This window comes from Talpa occidentalis, unplaced genomic scaffold (genome assembly GCF_014898055.3).
Source record: "Talpa occidentalis isolate TD23 unplaced genomic scaffold, MPIMG_talOcc4v2.1 talOcc4.4, whole genome shotgun sequence".
In the NCBI taxonomy this organism is placed as follows: domain Eukaryota; kingdom Metazoa; phylum Chordata; class Mammalia; order Eulipotyphla; family Talpidae; genus Talpa; species Talpa occidentalis.
The window spans coordinates 116509485-116533166 of NW_023604295.1; the positions used below are offsets into that span (position 1 = coordinate 116509485).

Below are 23682 nucleotides of genomic sequence, written 5' to 3' on the forward strand. Positions count from 1 at the left end.
CACAGGTGTTCAAAAAGAGTAAGGAGGGGACAAAATAAAACTCTTCCTATGGTCCCAAGTTCTGCTCATCATTAAGACTGAACTTAGACGATCTGATACACCAATTTCTATTCTGGAGGTGCAGCTGTCCATATTCCAAGCACATGGACAGTAAAGTTCCCACGGTGATTCAGACCAACTAGATGGAAACTAGACTAGAAGAGACGAGAATGACATAGTCTAACAACTTCATTTTATACAGGGGAAACTAAGGTCCAAAGAGGTGAAATGACTCATCAAGTTACCACAGCTAGTTAGTAACTTAAACAGGAATCAACACTAGGGTTTCTGACTCTGCTGAGTCCACTATACTGAACCTTAAGGCTCACCAGGACTTTGTGAAATCACAGGGCCCCTCAAAAGCATTCATACTGAGCAGTAGAATCCTCTCTTTCACATGTAATGGCAAAAGAAATCAAGACTCTTATTTACAAAACAGCAGTGCTTGATAACTCATTTCAAATCATTTAACAGTTTGCCAGCTGGTATCTGTGAAAAGCTATGCTACCACTTCACTGGTCCATTAGCTATTTCAGTAAATGTATCATTATTTGTCACATTTTGTAAAAATAGACTCCAAATTCAAGATATGGCATATTTTCGTACATTATTCAGGTCTAAGAACCCACTTAGCTAATGTAGGCATCATGCATACCTTCCAAATAAAAGATCTGTTGTGGTAAATAACATTTCTATTGGCAGCACACCACCAGCCTCCACATTTCTAAAGAAATCTTTAGCTTCATTGTTGTATATTTTTGAGTTAAATTTGTTTTTCCAAGATTTTAGAAGAAATTTTCCTATTTCTTACAGTAAAGACATGTAAATCACTTGAGGATGTTAAACACAGCCTTTAAATGATAAAATGTTTGCATTACCTACTGGCATAGAAGTTTCCTGAAAGCGAGAACCATGCCTTGCTGTTGCCCTCCCAGCATTGAGTATGATCTCTATAAAAAAAATAATCACCTAGTAAGTATTTGTTGAATGGTCATTGGATGAATAAATAAAGAGATCTTTCTTTCAGGTGACTATGAAAGCCAAGCAACTATAGGATTAGAGTCTCCATTTTTATGTAGCAATTTTGGTGCTGGGCATACAGCCATATAAAGGTTCCAGACACAATTTATCAGGATGCCTGCTGTTTCCTCCCTTGCCTCGACCTCCACTATAAAATCCCCATTTTCTTGGGGAAACATTTACATGAGATGGTAACTGCCAAGAGCAGAATGTGTTTGAAAAAATAGATCAAAAGTATAGAAAGGACTACACTTCTATTTGCTTCTTACCCCTATCTCTATGCATTTATACACACAAAACACACTAGAGATCTTCAGGTTAAAAGCTTTTCACAGTAATTCACTTGCCAGAGAAATCACAATACTGTGGACTTTTTGAAGGGGTGAGCACATCTTTTATAATCCAGGTCAAGGTCATCTGTATATCCCAGGGTTTATCACAATGCCAATTACTATTCAAAGGTAGGTAGCAAGCAAATGGATGAGTAGCTATGTTGTAGTTAGAATAAACCTAACATTTGTTTCATACATCTTAATTTCAGTTCACAATCAACTTTGAAGTATCCCATGTACTGTAGAAAATTAGATCTCTCTGTAGCAGCTTTAAAATAAAAACAGTGTAACCTCTTTTTTTACCATGTACTTAAAGCTATAATTTTAGAAACAAAAATTTCTCATTTGTTGTAGGACAGGTTTTCCCTGATTTTTCATCCTATTATAAGCATCCCTTATTTTGTCAAATGAATGCCTGAGACCAACAAAGTCCACAACTATTTAAGAGCCAACATAATGGATATATGTTCTTTGATTCTTAGGAAAACACTGTGTTGAGCTCTTGCAGAATATGATCCTTGTTCTTGAGCTTAAACTAAGCAACAGATACCTTCAATCAATACAAATGAAGGGCCTTAGAGCACTAAGTAGAAAACACAAACTGTTTAGCAGCTTCGTATTTTATTGATAACAGCCTCAATGTAGCCAAAACAGGCAACCTAAGAACCAGTGAGTGACCTGGATTTGGGTGGCTGTGTTTTGATGTTGCTTTGGCCCTTTTTTAGGTCAACATCTCACAACCAAGGACACTGATTCCATATATCACAGGACTGTTTCCAATGCATTAGTCAACTCTGAAATTAGCAATCCAAGTAGGTTTCTAGCTCTCTACTTAATGAGTTTGCCCACAATGCATACAGAGAGGCAGAATGATTCCATTTTAAAAGACAAGCTCATCTTTTTTGGAAGCTAGTCAGTGATGATGAAGAGTTAACCAAGTTTCTTTAGACAGTGTCCCATTTATTAGCTTCATTAATAACAATAATGAGCAAAAATCTCTTGCAGCTGAAGAAAGGAATTGCCCTACAGGATGTAAATAGACTACTGTGAGTGTTCATCAACTGAATTTCTTGTTGGACTTGAGATTGAACAGAAATTTAAGTTATTACTCATATTACACATTAAATTTATATTTGCTTATTAGTGTTCCCAAGGCTTTGCCAAGGTGTCTTTGAAAATTCCAATGCTCTGGCTTCATTTTGTTTTGCTGATGGGAAAAATATGCTGAATAATGCAAACAGAAATACATCTTTCACATGTTCCACTTCTCCCTGCCCCCCACCAAACCTACATTTTTCCAGGTCACCCTGTAGACCTTACATTCATTCTATCAGACTTCCTGGCTTTCTGACTCTCTCCACTCCAAATGTACTTCAACACAGTAATCCTCTCAAAATGCATATTAGATCCATCTTCCTACTAAAAAAAAAAAAAAAGTGGCTATCAAAGTTCAGCTTTGCCTGACATGCAAGGCTGTTTATAATTTGGTTCTAATCTGTCTTCCCAGCTTTAGCTCAACTACATGGCTAATACCACTGTACTGATTGCTAATGGCTCACACATTCCCATTCTCCACGTTTTAGTCAAGATGAGTTCTCTGCTCTAAAGAATGTGGTTGCCAATTTCCATATGTTCTGCTGCTAACTCCAAATTGGAAGGTATTTTTTTACTATTCTCAATTCCCAAAGCAGTGTGCAGAGCAGGCTCCTAAGTTCCTATTTTTTTCATATTTTGTGTCCTGCTACTTCAATAAAGATATCCTCTTGCTTAATTCTCCTTTCCCGGACTTTAAACCCTTTGAGAGTAAAGTCAAAAGCATTTCCACATTCTCTACACCTTCAGGTATAGAGCATGGAACATAATAGATACATGTAAGTGTGAGTGATTGGATGGATAGATGGATGAATGAATGAAAATGATCTCTTCTATATCACACTATTTTCCCACTCCAATAATATGACAGGAACATGAGACATTTAAGTAGTTTAATTATCTAACCCAAATTGTCGGCTCTGAAGATCAGAGAGAGTCTATATGCAACAGCTGAGGTGTCAAAACACATTAAAAATAATAATGCAAAAATAACCAGGTGTAATCTAAGCTGAGTATTTTCTTCTGGCACCTCTTTCCCTACCATTCAATTTAGAATTGTGTTCTATAATTACCATATCTGCTTACAGCTCCTATTTGCTGCTGATTTCTAACTACATAAAATACATACAGCTTTCAGAGACTGAAAATATTAATATAAAGCGAACTAATTCTTTTGTTTTAATTTAGTAAATATAATAAAAGCACAGCTTACTTGACACAGTAATTTTATTATCAAGTATTCAGCACTGGGAAATGATGAATCATCCATTTAAGACCTATCATTTTGACTGCATCATAGAAATTAGAGAATGTGCAGTGTAGTCTTTGCATTGGTTATCGGAATGAGACCACTCAAACCACGAGCCATTCATTCAGGATCTTTTATCAACAATACAATGTTGTGGATACTCTGGGTGATACAAAGAATAAAACAGAGTTTGGTATCAAGAAACTTTGACAGACCAAGAACTGGGTTAAATATATTATGGCTGATAACATCAAGTACCTAGCACTGGAATTCATGCTTCAGAAAAAGGTGGACAGCATCTGGATTCAGGGCACGGCTAGTGAAGAATAAAGGGTGGACAGACCCTCCCTCCATCAAAAAGAGGCAGTGTCAACAGACTCTGGAGAAACAACATATCTACCAAGTCCTAGTGAATTTCACATTCAGTGATGTTTTTTTTCCTCTCATTTTGTTCCCTTATCTGCCCAAGACAATGGCTTTCTTTAAAGCTGGCATAATTTCTCAGGGATTAAATTAATAGTCTCCTAACACATCTCTCTGCCTCCTATCTAGCTCCTTTCTAATCCAACCTCCACATTCTTGCATGTGTGGACATTTCTCAAAAACACAAATATCATTATGTAATTTTCCTACCAGAAATCTTTAGATCTACCTTCAAGGTTAAATGGAAGCACAACCACCAAGATCTGATTCTTTATTTCTGTAGCTGCTTCCCCTGTTACATCCAAACCTGGCCTTAAGCTCCACACAGCTCCTTTCAAGGACTCAGCTGTAGCCTGCCCCTGTGCCTTTGCCTACAGCTTCATCCCACTCAGCTTCCTAATCTGGATACTCTCCAGTTGTTTTCATGGCTTGCCTGATACCTCTGATCACAAAATCTGGGTGACCCACTTCTCTATTCCCACATCCACCTTGACATCTCCAAACTCGAGCTGTCTGGCTCTTTTATTTGCCCAATTAGATGAGTTTAATCAGGGTCCCAAATCCTCTGTTCTGGTAAGAAAATTTGAATGAACACTTGTAGGTCCATTTTCTCTGAATAAACTCTCCCTCTCCCTAAATTTCTGAATGCAACTAGTGTTTTCCCTTTTACCACTCCTGCTATTCTGCAGGAGTCAACATGTTATATTCTTGAGTTTGATTTCCTCCTCTATTCAATAATTGTCAAGAAATTTCTATTCTCCTTGAGAAATTTCTGTCCTCCTATCCAACCACTGCCAACATTATTAAAGAGATCTAAATCACTTGTTCTTGTCCTTCAGTACTGAAGGCATCCCAGGTTTTTGCTTTGATCCTGCCAACCATGAATGAATTCTAGCTCCCTTACTGGAACATTCTGCTACCCAAAAAATCTGCTACCAGTTTGAGAAATGTGGCCCTGAATGAAGAAATTACATAATAGGTGAATTCTGTTCTGGATTCCACAAACAGGACCAGCTTTTGGACAGAGAGGAGGGCAAGTAACACAGAATGGAAATGTAGAGAAAATGCAGAGCATTTGGAATCACAAGTAAGAGGGGATGAGACTTAGGTTCACTGAGAATAAATCAAAATGTCTTACAATGACTTATTAGGATCTATGCAATGTGACTATCAAAAATCTGCCTCACTTACTACCCCTCTTATTACCTGCAGGTAGTCTGCCTTCCATTAGTCCTCAAATATGCCAACTTCATCCTTCAATTGGGTGTTTGCAACTCTGCTTGAAAAGAGCAGGTGCCATCTGTCTGGATACTTCCTCTCTTTCAGGTCATGGTGCAAAAGGTCAGCTTCTCTGAAAGGTTGTCACTGACCATGACATTTAAAGGAATCAACCTCACATCTCATTATCACACCACTCCACTTCTTTCCCTTTAGCACTTGTCACAAGCTAAAAATTATTTGCTTCTTTATGTCCCATCTTCTTCTCAAGATAGGAGCTTTCTGTCATTCACCATAGCTTTGCCAACACTTTGTGCCTAGTACACAGTACTTCAGTACTAGTGGAATGAATAGAAAACAAGAAATGAAGAAAGAAAGAAATGGGTCGGAGAAGAAATAAGTAAAATTAACAAGCTTTTTTTCCCTAAAACCTTGACCTCATGTCACCTGAGCAGAACTTCCACTTCCATCATTTCACATGAAGATTGGAAGCCTACAATCAAGCTGTTAACTCCAATTTATTTGGTTACCTACTAAGGATATATGATTGTTGGACAGAGACAGGAATGTTTAGAAATCACTTGGAATTCTCAGGCAACCTTCAGAGGGGAAAGCATACTCTGTCCCTGCCGTCCCATCTACCCAAGTCCAAGTCTTGGGTGTTGCACATCAATAAAATTATACTCTGTTGGCTTGGTTCTAGAGATGATAGATAGAAGTCTTTGCTAGATTTTGGTTAAAAAACAAATCCTTGATTTGATGGGCTTGTTTACTATATTAATTCCTCCTATGGGTGAGATGCTTTTCACTTTAAATATGGCAAGGGTGTGGCTGCACAGTATTTGCCATACAGATTAGCTGCCCACCTGATTTCTGACTAATTATGGTGGCTTTAAAAGCCCTGCCCTCAGGCCTATCCTGGTGGTGCAGGTGGCTGAGCATAGGGCTGTGAAGTTCTCCACAGCCTCTGCAACACGGGTTCAATCCCGGCCGCCCTGGCACTTCAGACCTCTCCTGTCTCACCCACTGCTCCCCTCAGCAGTGTATGTCAGTCAGTCTGCCTCTTCTGTTCCCTACTTAGACTCTGGTGAATCCTCTCACCCCCCACACCTCTGGCCTGTACCCCAGCTTTTGTATTCATAAATAAATAAATCCCTAAAAAAAAAAACTTTTCATATTGAAACCTGGAGTGGCTTTCCTCCCATTGGCCTTGAAGCAGATGCAGTGTCCAAGTCCCTCTGCATAGGCAACTTGGGTCAGGCCAAGATTAAGTGGAAAAGATATGAGGCAGCCAGCCCACTCACTGCCACCCAAATGCTCATGACAGAAATAATTCAAAAGCAAAAACCTTTCATTCCAGTGTTGTGATCATTTCTGAGGTAAGTCTTTTCATTCTGATTCACATACTACTTTATGATTTGAAGTCCTAGATAAGCTTCTTGTATCCCCTGAAATTAATCCCTGTTCCCACTAATAAAAGCAGAAACTGTATTATCCAGGGAGTTATAAATTCTAGTGGCCTCCTTAGGAGTATGTTTTCTTTTCACAGAACTTTGCTTCTCAATCCCAAGCTCCTGTGAAGAATGAATATGAATTCTTTGCTGTTCTATATTCACTTCTGCTGGGATAGAATCATGAATGTGGGGAAAACTCCTTTATTAAAGATATAAAATGCACTTTGCAAATAATTCATTTCCAGAAATAGGAGTGTTGACTATATCCACTCCATACTTGAGTTCAAAGCAAATTCTACACATTTAAAAATACATGTCCCCAAACTCAACTGTTTTTAAGCAAAAGAGTTCACTATTCAGAGTTCTAGTCAGGCAATGATGAGCCACTGGAAATACGTACACCCATAATAAAAAGTTGTGAATCCAACTGTAACTTAGGGGGAGAGAGGCACTTTATTTCTCGAGGCTCCAGATGTTTGGTATTCTTTCTAGCACTATCAGCTTATGCTGTTCAGAAAAAAATATTAAATTTTCCAATGAATTATTTTTTTATATGAGAATTATGCAAGAATAATCTAGTTTCCTCTGAAACAATGAAATAAGTCTGCATTTTTTCCCTAAAACTTTTAAAAGGATAAATGATAAAGATCTGCAAAATGAATATTCTATCTCTACCTAGCCATAATTTTGTAATTTATACTGCCACTGTTTCTAAATAAGAAGCTATCTTATATCTGTGTTGTATGCTGGCAAGAAGAATTTAAACTATAAAGAAAACCTCTAAAGTATTTTTTACCATTGAATTTTATAGTTCCATAATTCAATGACATTATTTTGTACATTAGACTCAATTTTCAGAAAGAAGCAATGATTTTCTTATTAAATTAAATTTTTGAAGGCAGGTGTCATCTGTTTCTGGAACAAATAATGCTAAGGTTGAGTCAGGAACCAGGTTATGCATATAAATAACTATTTAAGTCAATTCTATTAAAAATTCTTTATTAATCTACAAGAATATTTTCCTTTCTAAAACTTGCCACTTGAAGCAAAGGAAGACAAAAATGGTAACATAGCTCAATAAAAAAACCCCATGATGAATTCTGGCAAGATAAGAATTTTAAAGACATTAGGCACGCCTTTTTCTGACAAATGGAGCAAAATAACATACAGATAAAGACAGCAATCCGTGAAAAAAAAAAAATCAGATAACTGGAGGGTCAGCATTTCCATGGAGAAAAGTGACAATGTTAGAGATGGTAGGAAAGACAGTAACAATTTCTTCTGGAATGTCACTGGGGCAGGTGATAGAATTAAAGAACTAGAGCACAGAGCAGTAGAAAATACACAAACAGAAACAGATCAGCAAAAAAAGAAAAAAATAACAAAAACAGCACAACAGCCTTAAGATATAACACAGAGGCCTCCCTGGTGAAGCAAGGGGTTAAGCACCGCACTATGAAGGAATCCACAGCCTCTGCAGCAGGAGTTCGAGTTCGATCCCCAGCTGGCCAGGGAGCAACCCTTAGCAGTGTGCTTCAGTCAGTCTGCCTGTTCTGTTCCCCACTCTGTCTCTGGTGGATCCTCTCACCTGTCGCATCTCTGGCCTGTACACCAGCTCTTGCATGCATAAATAAATAAATCTTTAAAAAAAAGTTATCTCTAAAAAATATAACACAGAGAGAAACAACATATACATCATAAAGAAAAGAGTGAAGAAATGGGAGAAACCTTATTTGAAGAGATGATAGGTGATGATTTGGGAAAAGAAATAATCTGATTCTGAAAACTGAAAAAGTTCCAAACAAAACACAAACAGACAGAGGAAAGATGTATTATAATTAAAATGGGAAAGCGAACAATAAGGTGAAAATACCAAAATATCTAAAGAATAACAAATTATCTATAAAAGAATCTATATAATATTATCTGTGGATTTCTTTGCAGAAAGCTTTAAGCCCAGAGGGAATAACATTATATATTTAAGATGCTAAAAGAATTTTCTTTTTTTTTTAAAGATTTATTTATTTATTTATTTATTTATTTATTTATTTATTTATTTATACAAGAACTGGGGTACAGACCAGATACACGGGAGGGCGAGAGAATTCACCAGAGTCAGAGTGGGGGACAGAACAGGCAGATGACGAAATGCACTGCTGAGGGGAGCAGCGGGCGAGACAGGAGATGTCTGCAGCGCCATGTGGGACCCTCGCTGGCTGGCCGGGATCCAACAGGCGCTGCAGAGAGCTTCACAGCCCTGTGCTCAATGGCCTGCGCCACCAGGGGAGGCCCAAGAAAAGAATTTTCAACCAAGAATACCTTGCCCTGATATCAGAATAGAAAGACTGATAGAGTTTTACAAATAAACAAAAATTAAAGGAATTCATCACCAATAAATTGATGCTGTAGGAGATACTAAAGGGATTCCCATAAAAAGAAAAAAAAAATCCTATCTAAAAGCAGGAAGCCACCAAAAAAACACAGCATGAGTGGTGAGGAAGGAGAGTAAAAATGTAGACCATTACAACAATAGGTTTGATCAATCTATCAAATAGATTATAACTATAGAACCCTACACATAAAACTCATAACCTTAAAACAAAAATACATAAAAGAAACATGTAAAAAAAAAAGAAAAGGAATTCAAATATAACACAAAAGGAAGATGTTAACACAAAAAAGAAATCCAAATATCAAAAACAAAGTACAAAATATCAAAATAATAAATAATAAAAATCACAGCAAATAATTACCTTAAATATTAATGGTCTGAATTCATACAGTGGGATAATAAATAAAAAAAGAAAAATCATCTTATACTTCAAGGAAATTCATCTTAGCTCAAAGTAAAAGGTTGGAAGACAATCCTACAAAAGGCATGTACAACCAAACATAAATCAGATAAAATATAAGCTAAAAAAAGGTAATAAGAGACAGAAATGGACATTATAATGATTAAGGGTTTAATACAAGAAGATATAGCACATTAATATGTGCAAATCAAATGATCAAGCATCAAAATACATAAAGTGATTATTAACACAATTAGAATAACATAATATGAGATTTTAACAGCCCACGTACAATCATGGACAATCATGGACATAACAACCAGAGAGAGGATAAATAAGGGAAGGATAGCCTTAAAAGGATGAATTAGACCAGATGGACTTAATAGACATTTGTAGAACATTCTACTAAAATACAGAAGAATAAAGATTTTTTTCAAAGGCACATGGAACATTTTCAAGGATAGACCATATGTTGGGATATAAAACAATTGTCAATAAACTTAGGAAGATTGAACTCATACCAAGTATTTTTTTTTTCTGATCATAATGCTATAAACTAGAAATCAATCACAAGAAAAAAACTGAAAAAATTTAAATGTGGAAATTAAACATGTTTCTCAATAACCATTGGATCAATGAGGAAGTTGAAGCAAACATTATAAAATACTTGGAAACAACTTAAAATAAAGATACAATTTATCAGGACCTATGGGATGCAGGAAAAAAAAATACCTACATCAAGAAACAAGAAAAATCTCAGAGTTTAACCTTATACCTAAAACAACCTATAAAAGAATAAGGCCAAAACATAACTGACAAAACTCTAGCAAGTTTCACAAAGGTAAGAAGACAATTCTAGTAAATAGAATAAGAAATGAGAGAGGACAAAATATAATAGATACCAAAGAATACAAAGGATCATAAGAAATTACTATGAACAATTATACAGCAATGCTGTAAGCTTGAAGAAACAGATGTGTTCTTAGAACTATACAACTTATCAACCTGAACCAGGAAGATAATAGAAAATTTAAATAAACTAATCATAATTATGAAAATTGAAATAGTAATTGAAAATCTCTTAAAAAACGAAACCCCAGAACCAAATGAGTTTAACAGTGGATAGTTATGCCTATTCTTCTCAAACACTTCCCAAAAACTGAAGAAGAGGGAACACTTCCAAACATATTCTATGAAGCCAGCACTACCTTGGCACCCAAATCCAGAAAAGGATATCACAAAAACAGAAAATTATAGACCAATATCTTTGAAAAAACACAAATCCAAAAATTCTTAACAGAATACTAGAAAATAAAATTCAATTATGCATTAAAAGGATCACACAATATGATCTAGTGGGATTTATTTCAGGGATGCAAGGACGGTTCAAAATATGCAAATCCATTAATGTAAGATGCTACATCAACAAAAGGAAAACAAAAATCACATGATTACGTAAATAAATGCAGAGAAAGCATTTGACAAGATTCATCAGTCATTTATGATAAAATCTCTTAGCAAAAAGTGGACAGAAGCATACTTCAACATAATAAAGGCCATATGCTACAAACTCACAGTAAATATCCTACTTAATGAAGAAAAACTGAAAGCTGTTTAAGATCAGGAATAAGACAAAGTCATCAACTCACAACTTCTGTTCAATTAATCACAGCCAGGGTAATTAAACCACAACAAGAAATAAAAGGTATCATATCAGTAAGAAAGTAAGAATTAAATATATTATTTCTTGCAGATGATATGGTAATCTAAATATAGAAATTCCTAAAGATGCCACAAAACTATTAAAAACAAATGAATATGCAGGCCTCCCCGGTGGCACAGCGGTTGAGCGCTGGGCTGCGAAGCTGCCCGCAGCCTCTGTGGCACCCGGTTCAATCCCCGGCTGCTCCCCGGACACCGGAGGAGGGTCCCACATGGCGCAGACCTCTCCTGCCGCCCGCTGCTCCCCTCAGCAGTGTACTTCGGTCCTTCTGCCTGCTCTGCTCCCCGCTCTGGCTCTGGTGAATTCTCTCACCCTCCCGCGCTTCTGACTGTACCCAGTGCATGTATAAACAAACAAACAAACAAACAAATAAATAAAACATGCCTCTATTAAAAAAAAAAACAAAACAAATGAATATGGTAAAGTGGGAGGTAAAAAAAAAAACCTACCTACAAAAATGTTACATTCCTATTTGCAAATAACAAATGAGAAGCAAAAGAAATTAAGAAAACAACCCCATAAATAATTGCACCCAAAACAAATACATAGAAATAAAGTTTACAAAGAAAATAAATGGCCCATTCAATGAAAACTGTGAGATACTGTTAAAAGACACAGAACCAGATATAAAGAGATGGGAAGATAATCCATTTTCATGAATGGGGAAAATTAATATAGTCAACATGACCACTTTATAAAAACCATAGACAGATTCGATGTAATCCCTATCAAAATTCCAATGATATTTTATAAAGAAACAGAAAAAACCTAATATTTATATGGAATCACAAAAGACTGAATGATTAAAGTATTTTGGGAAAAGAAAAATAGAGGCATATTCTCTACCATCAAAGTACATTTACAAAATGATCATAATTAAAGTAGTATGATATTGGAATAAAAATACATGCATGAATCAATGTAACAGAACTGAGAGCTTATGTACAGTGAGAGAAAATATTATCAGAATAAAAAGAGATCCTACTGAATGGGTGAAGATATTTACATATCATACATCTAATAAGGGGTTAATATACTAGGTGTATAAGAACTAAATTAACATAACAAAAACTCAATTTAACAATAGGCAAAAGACTGACTAGTCAATTTTCAGAAAAGGACATGCAGATAGTCAACATGTACATTAATCATTTTTTATTAGAAAAAATGCAAATCAAAGCCATAAGATATCATATCACACCTGTGAGAACACCTTACATCAAAAAGACCACTAACAAGTGTTGGCAATGGTGTAGCGAAAAAGGAACCCTTGGATACTATTGGTGGGAAAGTGAATTGGTGCAACCATTTTGGAAAACAGTGTAAAAGGTTCCTCACAAAACTTAGACTAGAACTACCACAGGATGAAGCAATCCCTCTTATAATATCTATCCAAAGAATATGAAATCAATAGTTCTCAAAGTTATATGAACCACAGTCATAATTTTTCCTAGAATTTACGTAAATTCTGTATCATGTTTATATAGAAATAATTTACAACAGTCAAACATCTTTAGAAAGAACAAAGCTGGGGAACATGTAATAGATGATTTCAAGATTCCAGTAATGAAGAAAAATCAGTACAATGCTATACTGACATGAAAACAAAGAAATCAATGGTGGGGGCAGTACCAGGAGTTTGGGTAGTGAAGCATATATACACATAGAATTATGAAGCTGTACTCCCAGAATTTATAGGGTGTTATAAACCAATGGGAAATCATAAAAGTTCATTTAAAAAAAAGAGAAAACAGTAAAACACAATAGATTGTACAGAAATAGAATCACATTATCAGTGAATTTTTGGTAAATGTGTGCCAAGAAAATTAAATGAAGAAAACATTTTCAACAAATTTTCTGTAAGTGGATAGATGTATAAAAACAAAATGGATTTCAGCTCCTACCTTATACCATAAGCAGAAATTAATTTGAGATGTTATAATCCTACATGCAAAAGTTAAAACAATGAAATTTAAAGAAGAAAAAAATTCAAGATTATCTTTACTCATGGTATAGTAAAGAATTTTTTAGATGGGACATAAAAAGCAATGATTATAAAAGAAAAAAGTAAGATAAATTACACCTCCAATTTAATAATGTCTACTTACCAGAAATTATTTAAGAAAGGAGTAGCCAAATCACAGATTAGGATAAACAGTCAGAAAGCATGTCTCTGATAACTAATTTGTATTATTATTATTATTTGAAAGCTTCCTACTTACCACTCAATAATAGAAAGACAATCAAATTTAATAATCGGCAAAAAACATGAACAGATAACTTCAAAAAGGATCATTAACTGAGAAGCACATTTAAAATAAAGGTGTCAACATCAGTCAACATGGATAAGAAAATTAAATCCATCATGAAATATACTCCTACACAAGAATGGTTAAAGATTTAAAAGACTGAAAAAAATTTTGGTGAGGATATAGAATTTATATTTTTGAGGAATATAAAATAAGCCACTACTTTGAGGGAAAAATTGGCAGTTTCTTATATACTTAAAAACACATATCACTTTGACCTGGAAATTCTACTCCTAGGTATTTACCAAGAGAAGTAAAACATATGCTGACAAAAATAAATTTATGAAAGCTTTATTCAAAACAGACCTGCAAAAATCAAAAGAAGAATGACTAGACAAATTATGGAATTTTTGTATAGTAGAATACTACTCAGCAATAGTAGTATTACTACTATTACTCTCCAACAAATTAATACAAAATACATGCTATCCAAAAGACGCTAGACACACACAAAATCCCACATATTTTCTATTCCATTCACATGAAGTTTTAGAATTATAAGAACTAATCAATGGTGAAATACAAAAAATAGTGCTTCCCTGGGGTGGGAGTTGGGATTGACTTGGGAGAGACACGGAGGGTTTGTCTGTTGGAGAAGTTATGTATCTTCATAGTGATGTGGGTCATACAGGCATTTGCATTAACTATACTGTGCACAACCTCTACATTTCATAACATGTTAACTATATATCATTTTTCAAAAATTAGATGAAAAAGATCATAATTTCTTATGAAAATTATTCTAAAAGAAACTTTTAGAAATGAAAATGACTGCTATGTTAAGAATATAGCATTTTAGTTCATTTTTTAATTTTGATTTCTCTATTCATTTGTTCAGAAACTACTATTACGTGTCTGTCACTGTTCTAGGTGTTTTGAACACATCAATGAACAAAAGAGACATAGACGTCTGCTTTAAAGGCACTAACAATACATGGGAGGTGAGGTAGAGTGAAAGACAGAAAATCAAGAAACCCATTATAACTAAGTAAATGTGGAGTGCTTAAAAACTGAGCAGTGCTAAGAGAGAAAGCCTGTAATGCTGCCATATTGTGCTCCAGCTGCTTGATGCCATTTTTTTAAGTAATAGGTATGCCTGCATTATAAATGTGCCTGATGAGCATTTTTTCTTTATTAATGATTGATAGTGCACTATAAGCATTTCAGAAATAGAGAAGTGTGTGTGTGTTTGTGTGTGTGTGTGTGTGTGTATGTGTGTGTGTGTTAAAATATGCTGGGTTGTCATCATTACTTTATTCCTCAAGCTTTTATGATCTTTAATTCCTGAATAAATAGATATCAAGATGTCACCTGGGGTGGGTGAAAAGGTTGGTTTCAAGGACATTGTGTTCAATGCTAATCACATTTCATGTGCTACTGAGTCATAGTCACGTTGAGTTAGCAAGTCAAAGAACAGCCCTTTTTGTCTTCTGCATAAAAGACAGGCTGCTCAAATGGTACAGAATTCAGACTCCCAAGTCATTAAAATGTAGTTGTACATAAAAGATGCAACACTGATAATTCAAAATAGACAAGAAGAATGTGCTCTAGGAATAATTCTTCTACAAGTCATAATAGCTAGCACACAACATAAATAAACCCTTATTTTTCTCCTTCGGTGCCCTGCTGTGAAGGAGTCACTAAGACAACTTGTTATCTGACAGTAACAGCAAGTTTCGAGTAGATCTTTAGCTATGGAGAGACTGTTCTTGTATTTTTTAACAAGACAATCGACTGAAAACATAAGAAATCCAAAAAGCAATAGTTCCATCCAATGATTCAAAAGTCTTTGGAATAAGATTATCTAACATGTTGAAATATTAAATCCCATATTTTTATACTAGAAAACATAGACAAAATACATTCTATCTAATATTATTTGCCTTTATTTAAATCAAGTATCTTGGATAAAACAATCTTTAATAAATCTCTATGGATGTATTAATTGACCTCCAATCTGAAATTTGTACTACATTATAGGACTCTTTTATGATAATGTGTTGATTTGCTACAGCATGTATTTCCCTGCCTCTCTGAGTATCTATCTATCTGTCTATCTAGCTATAGTATATGATTTTTATATATATATATATATATATAAAACCCTATATATATGTATGTATGGATGGATGGATGGATGGATGGATGGGTGGATGGATGAATGGATGGTTCTGATGACCCAGAATGCCTTTTTACCTGCTGAAGTGCTAATCATGTTTCTACTTCCAATTCAAGTCTCTTTTCTTGGTGGTCTTCCCCAAATACCACAATCAGAACTGGCCTGTCCCTCTTCTCAGTTCACAAAGCAGGGTATTCTGCTTATTTGGTCTGGAATTGCACTAGGTCATTTATCCTCTTGGAGGCTCACAGCCAGGTTAGGATAATAAAATTTGTTATTCTTGTACAATAAGAATTGTACATGCAGAACCCAGTTTAAACCCAAGTCGCATTCTCAAAAATTGATTTGTAAAATTTTGTTATTGTAGCTATTATGAATGATGATTTCCTGAACAGACCATACAGCATCTGAGGTATATATCAATAGCATCCTTTGAAGAGCTATTTTTCTGAAATAAAATGCCTCTCTCAGAAAAATACAGCCTGTGACATTGTTTCACTTTTACAGAGCCACCATCAAATTTATCAAAAATGTGGATGTGATCAAAAAATACCTAAATAACAGTTGATGATGAAATATTCCATTATGCTCTACACATTGGTAGATAGTTTCCCAAGGAACCCACAGAGCTGCCCCTCACCCTATGGTTTCCAAGTTTCTGCTCAGCAACTTCTGTGAAAACTCACATGACTCAAAGCATGCAAGTTTTCCATCAGTGGAGAAAATAACTGACAGGGGTGGGGCCAGGGGAGCCAGGGATTAACTGCACAGTTACACACAGCACCATCTCACCTCAATTCCCCAAGACATGGAAACAACCTAAGGGCCCAAAAACAGACGAGTGTATCAAAAGATGTAGTGTATATATATACACCATGGAATACTATTCAGCAATCAAAAATACTCATGCCATTTGTAGCTTCAAGGATGGAGTTGGAAGGGCTTATACGAAGTGAAATAAGCCAGAAGGTATAAGATAAACACCACATGGTGTCACTTATATGTGGAATAGAGAGAAACCTAACAAAGGGTCAGATAAACTTGAAAACTGACCACAATCTTTGGCCTTAGAGGGGGAGAGGGAGAGGAGTGAAAACAAGGGGATAGGGGTTCACAATGGATTATGGTGAAAAGCTATGGATGCTTCAGTGGCAGGAGTGCTGTGGTGACAACACCTGAGGGGGTTAAGCCTATATTGCCAACACACTAGCATGGGTATAAAATAATGGTATTTCAGTAACAATAATCAAAAAAAAAAAAAAGCCTGGGACTTGCTTTAAGCCAGTTAAGTAGATTAATGTATTACTTTGTTTAGACCGATTCTGTAGAAAGTACAAAAGTTTAAAATAACCTAATGCAACTTGGCCTTTTTATCATCTTCTCCCATATTGCTCATCCACGAAAACATTCATTAGAGAAGATGTTTAAAGATGAAGAAGAAGGTAAAAGACCTGCTTCTTGGATGGGTGGTTTTGACCTGAACATGGTCAATAAAAAAAAAAAAAATGGAAATAGCCTACAATTAGAAACAAAGGAGCTTATGAAAATTGAGCTAGTTCTCTGTTCTTCCTTTTCCTTCTACCCCTTTTGGATGACACCAGTCATCCTTAATAATTAAAGCAGAGAATTTGCCCAATTTGTGAAAAACAATTCTTTTTTTGAAAGTCCATTTCAATGGCAGAAATTAGAAGGGTTTCTCTTACCTCTCAATTCCCCCATATCCAGGGTGGTCCCAAGTTGCTCTAATAAAGCGACCCTTGCTGCATTCTTTTTGTGTTTCTTGCCATCATAATGCTGCTGGGCCATCAGGGGATTATTAAACCAGGCTGCACAGAGCCCACAGTATCTGTCTGAATCTCTTCTTTGATAGGGAGATGAGACCACAGGAGCAGTGTCTACCCTTGCAGGCTTCAGAGAGTTCAGGGGTGCTGCTGTGAAGAAAAAGCAAGAGAGAAAACCACTAGCCAGGTTACTATGGTACTGAGCATACCTGTCCTCCACATCTACCTGACAGTTCGGGTGAGACCATCCTTCGAAGAAAGCCCTCCTAAAAATAATCTCTTGAAGGAAAATGAGCAATCTATTAATTAAATCGAAGTCCAAACTTGAAGTAAACATTGAACAGTCTCATGACATGAAAGATCTGAATGAATTAGACATCTCTGGGTTATAAATGGAAATAACCAATAAATAAGAGCTCTGCCCACAAGGGATAGCAGCATATCTTTCAGTGACATGGATTGTACCAGCTGACGAAATCATGCTTTTTTTTGTCAGTTACTTCTGTTTAGTGTGATAGCTTATTTTTAACCTATAACTGCTAAAATTGACATTGAAAGTGTATTTTTTTTAAATACCCTAAGACAGACATTATAGGAACAGATGTTGCATCTCTAAACTGAAAAGACATGTATCACTATTTTGAGATTGCACATTCCCAGCTATTAATTTAACACATTCCATTGTGAACTTAAGTTATTTTTGGTGCGAGGAAAAAAAAGAACTCAACTTGAAGGCGTTTACTAACCAAGTAAAAATTACATTTTTAGGCATTACAACATACAAGTTGCTTTCATCCTTACAATAACTATGACTAGGATTACTGTCTCATCTGAGATGATGAACTTCAGAGACACCGACTGATTTACTAAAGGTGTGATAAGGTGATACCTAGTTTTTAAAGGCAGAACCCCAAACCAAATCCTTAATACTAAGGCCAGTGTCCCTTTCAGTGCCAATAATGTCTCTTTTCAAACTTTTAAATTAGCAAGATTTTGGGGTATTTTTTGGTCAATACCTAAGTCATATTTATATTTTATGCAGGGTTTAATTTTGTTGGGGGAGTATTCTGATCCAACCGCTTTGGAGAAGAAAAAGAAACATAAATTCTCACATGGCCCATTAGCCATAATACAATACAGCAGTACTTGTTCTTTGCCTCTGTGATGTGCACATTGTGGTCAGACCATGTAGAATAGGGTCATTCCAAGGAAAAGATCAATAACAAGATAAGGTGCCACTTAACCCCACAATGGTTCAATAACTTTTAAGTCTATTTTGCTTTTTTGGATTAAATATCTGATGGAAATAAATACTTGCTAAATGACATTCATTCAAGACATGCCTGTATTGTGACAATATCTCAAGAGAATATTTTCCTCTCTATTCTGACATTTCATCAGATAGGGGATTTTAGCTAGTTTGCATGAAATTTAATGGTATTATTTCTATTGGGACTTATAGAAATAATACATCTCTTAAAAGCCTCATTACCTGATTCAGTCATAAATCACCATGTGAAAACACAGCTGAAATGTGGCCCATCCCATCCTAGTAGACATCCAGTATCATTCTGCTGTTAGAAATGCTAATAAAAGCCATAGATTGATTACAGACTACTTGTATGTGAGAGAACTTCTATCCACTTATCTCAAGGAAATTGAATCTTGATTCCAAAGTTTTCTGCACCTATCAATTTCTCAGGATTTATAGCCACATTGTTTTTTGATGACAGTGGAAAACATATCAAATGTTTGCAATCTAACTGAATGTTGACGCTTAAAGCATAATTTACTTTTCTCTAAATGAGACACTAAAAACAGATTTCAAAATCCATTTTATTAATTGATACCTTGTACCCCATATTCTGGCAGAAGAGATGCACAATAGAGTATTTACCGAGTAAAATGACCTGATCTTTCACGTAAGTACTTTGATGCCACATCTATATTATAGCTTTTCCTCTAATAACCTATCCTATGTATAGTCCCAAAATTTGATTTATATTACACTACTGTTTCTAATCATCTCCAACAATCTGAACCCAGTTCATATTCTATATAAAGGCAACCAAAGGTAGTAATATGAGATTAGTGGAATCCGTCTTGAATTAAAGTCAGAAAACCAGGTTGTGTTGACTTCCACCCTCACCGAGCATGTGATCTTCAGCATATGTCTCAGGGCGCTGGTTTCAACAAGGTTAAAATTCAGGGCCAACATCTCTTTTAAAACCAACAGTTAAACCACAGTGCAGCAGTGGAATGAAGTGTAAAAGTTCTCTCTCTTTTATTTCTTGAGTGGATGCCAAGTAATGAGGTTATATGGGAAGAGAGCAGTTTCCAGGCTGTATATTAAATCTTTGTGTGTACATGTACCATAACACTCAAATTTCTTTGGCAAAGTATATTATTCTAAAAAGAAAAATTGAAAACAAAATAGGGTAGATTATATCCTTTGATTTAAAAACATATTTTTAAGAAACCATGATAGCCAATATACAGCTTGTTTTTATATTAATTTTATATTTTATGTTTTTATTCTAATTGTAAAAAGATTAGCTCGATACTGAATCTACCTCCCTTATACAACTTAAAATTAACAGTTAATTCATCAAAATTAATGGTTTTCAATCTGAATCTGCCCTCCCCAGATAACTAAACACATATTCTGCAGAATGATTCTTGACATCATCTTCTCTGTGAGGTCTGAACAAGTTAAGCAAGAAGTATCAAGGTGTGTGTGTATGTGTGTATGTGTACAAAATACTGAATCATCATGATAATATTTAATACTTGATACCTTTGTATTTGATGTGTTCTCAAGTACATGCCCACAACTTTATTTCAAGTCAGAAAAATTCAAAACCTCCTAAATTTCAAAATTTTCTTATGATTCATTCTTCATCAAAACCTGGCCTGAATATACCAAGACTACTTATGTTAATATAAACATGCATACACACACCAATGAAATTATTAATATCTCTTATCATGGATCACTACCTTAAAACCATAGAAACGTAATATATGGTATATGTAACTTATCACATATCTAACACTCTAAAATTTCTGTTTTCAAAATGCATTTGGCAGATTTAGGGCTCAAAATATGCATTTGCATATATTTTGTACAAAAGATCACAGCTTCTGTAGCCAGTTCAGAGTAATTAAAATAAACTAAATAAACTCAAATTTTTCTAATCCTTGAAACAGTTTCAGGAAGTCAACATCCAAAACGTGATTTCTAAGGATCACCATACACTGAAATATTTTTCAATCTCATTTATGCCTTGCATAATATTTTTCAAGGAGCGGGTTTTCTACAGCTATTTGTAGACTGTTGGGTAAGTTGTCTTGAGTAATAGCTTAAAATTATGTGTGTGTGTGCGTGCATGCACTCGCTTACGTGTGTGTATGAAATCTGTCCTATATTTATTTCTATTTCCTATATTAATTTCTTCCTGGCAGAATCACCACAGTTAATCTTAAGGACAAATATATTTCCAGAGCATCTTGTGTGTGCCTCCATTAGAACACTTCCTCCAGCTGTGACACTGTGTACTAACCAGCGTCTCCCTGGTGCCAGCACCTTGCTGGTGGCAGACACAATGTGTACATTTCATACTTTTTTTCCTGAATGACTGGATGACCGAATGATTGCTCTTAGCATCAAAACTGAGGAAAGTAAGTTAGTAGTCATGGGTTTTCTTATTTCTACTAAACTGTGTCATTTAGGGCTTGGGTAGCTAGGTTTGTACTAATCAATATCAATATAAGCAAATGAGTGACAGTTGGATGCAGACTATATTGTTGAAGGACAACATGTTCAAATGTAGACAAATCTCCCTTCTTCATTTGGATTTAGCTGATATATTGAAAGCCACTATTTTCTCAAACCTCAATCTGTTTTCAGGGGTAACCTTATTCTATACATTTCAGTGAGTGTAAATTTATATATCATTCTGGAAATTACATTTTCGAACAGGAATCATTTATTCTGAAGCACTTATCATGGCATCCCAGCGCTTACTCTAGTTCCTGGCATGCTACCAATTGTCTCAGCTTGCCTAAAACTAGAAGGATTCCCAGGCCTGGGGCTTTCAGGACTAAACTAGTCCTGGGCAAACTGGAATGAGTTAGTCACTTTAGCTTCTGGGATCAGATATGACTAACATCACACTGGAGAAGTAGAAATTAGTGAAAACTTTGAAAATAATTGTTCCAGATGCTAGAGCATGTGGTTTTTAAACCAAACATACAGGCTCTGCCCATAGATCTCAAAGCTTTACTTGTCAGATCCCCAAGGACAGAGTGGGTGACCTCAGCCAGAGATGGAGGATAACACCACCAGCAAACAATGGTACACCTGCCAGTCTGCCTTCCAGACAGGTGTCCGTCAACACCCTCATGTGGGAACTCACAGACTTCCCCTGGGCTCCTGCTCCTGCTGTCTCACATGTGCTCTCTCTACCCTTCCTCCCTTTCTCCTTTTCTCTCTTCTTCTCACTCATTCCTGCAGCTTCCTTAACTTTCAGATCACAAAAATTAAACCATTTTCACAAAGATTTTGGGGGAGTTTTGAAAACAATTATAGGATTTATTCATTTTAAAGTAAGTTTTTTCAACCAAGACGTTTTTCTCCATAATATTAATTCTCTCAAGTTGTGTGACATTGTGTTAATATCACACAATTCTTCTGAGTTAGGTATGTTGTGCGATATAATTCCATTCCAAGTATTTTCTCATTTAAGCTGCCTCTAAAACTTGTTTGGTCAGTGGGGCAGCTTCAAACGCAGGGAGATAAACCAATTAAAAGAGCCCCCTGGCTCGTTAATAAGCAACAAAGGAAATGAAAAAGACCAGATCTTCTGACTCAAAACCAACCCCACGCTGCATCATTGGTTTCCAATGATGCTCAGGGAGCAATTGGCCAAGTAAACAACCAGGTTAACTGTAGAGGCAGAACACAATTCCTGGGTTTCAACATCTGCTCTCAGTGGGAATTGCCTGGAAATAAGCTTTTTCTCTAAAATAACTTTTCTGGTTTTCAGCACCTATGATAAAGTGCCTTTCTTTTTTCCCCTTTTTTTCCTACCCAAAATGATATTGATAACAGTAGGAATTCTTCAGCAACTATCACTCCATGTGCAAATGCTGTTAACAGTTGAATTCAACTGGACTGGTCAATGCCGGCTAAAGAGGCAGCAGTCAGGCAGATGGGCAGCTCAGGCTCCAAACAGCCCAACGTCTTCTGCAGTCAAGCATCTCAGTTTGATGCAAACTGTGCAAAGTTGGAGCTCAGAACTTATATTTCCTTTGTGTTCCTCACAGAGGACAGTGCCTCTTGTGTAGATGGTAGATACTCAATGAGCATGTGGTGAAAACATTAAGGAAAGTACTAGTAAATCTCAGTTAATATCAACTCAGGGGATTTTCATGTTTTAGAAACTTGCTTATGATTCCTAAAATTTAATCCTTTGACAGTTTCATTAAACTTACTTTATAGGATTAAAAAGGAGCCTCCCTGGTGGCGCAAGGGGTTAAGACGTAACCTATGAAGCTCACTGCAGCCACTACAGCACAAGTTTGATCCCTGGCCAGGGAGGTAACCCACATGGCGCAGCAGACCTCTTGTGACTCGCCCACTGCTCCCCTCAGCAGAATATTTCAGTCGATCTGCCTGTTCTGTTCCCTGCTCTGTCTCTGGTGAATCCTCTCACCCCCCAAAACTCTGGCCTATACCCCGGTTCTTGTATGTATAAAAAATTTCTTTAAAAAAATAAAAACAAGTTAGATATAAAATAATTTGTAAAAATCTATTCTGAAATTCCATGCAGCCATCAAGAATATGTTTTAAAAATGGGCAGAACATTTAAAAAGAAACTTCTCCAGGGCCTCCCTGGTGGCGCAGGTGGTTGAGCGCTGCACTATGAACCTGTCCGCAGCCTCTGCAGCGCAGCTTCAATCCCAGCTGGCGGGCAAGAATCCCACATGGCGAAGCAGACCTCTCCTGTCTCGCCCACTGCTCCCCTCAGCAGTGTGTTTCATCAGTCTGCCTGTTCTGTTCCCTGCTCTGTCTCTGGTGAATCCTCTCACCCTTCCGTGCATCTGGCCTATACCCTGGTTCTTGTATA

At 36.0% G+C, this 23682-nt stretch overlaps 1 protein-coding gene across 11 annotated transcripts in view; it reads right to left on the reverse strand.

Annotated features, from left to right (window-relative positions):
- ZMAT4 (zinc finger matrin-type 4) overlaps positions 1-23682 on the reverse strand; it is a 387418-nt gene that overhangs the window by 135520 nt on the left and 228216 nt on the right. For 10 of the 11 annotated variants that reach the window (XR_008553977.1, XM_054700911.1, XM_054700909.1 and 7 more), the window contains one exon: positions 17474-17701. Coding sequence is in view for 10 of the 11 variants with exons in the window: in XM_054700911.1 (XP_054556886.1) it covers positions 17474-17701 (228 nt within the window). In the remaining variant the exon portion in view is untranslated. The remainder of the gene's footprint in view (positions 1-17473; positions 17702-23682) is intronic. The other variant, XM_054700908.1, reaches the window with a different exon arrangement.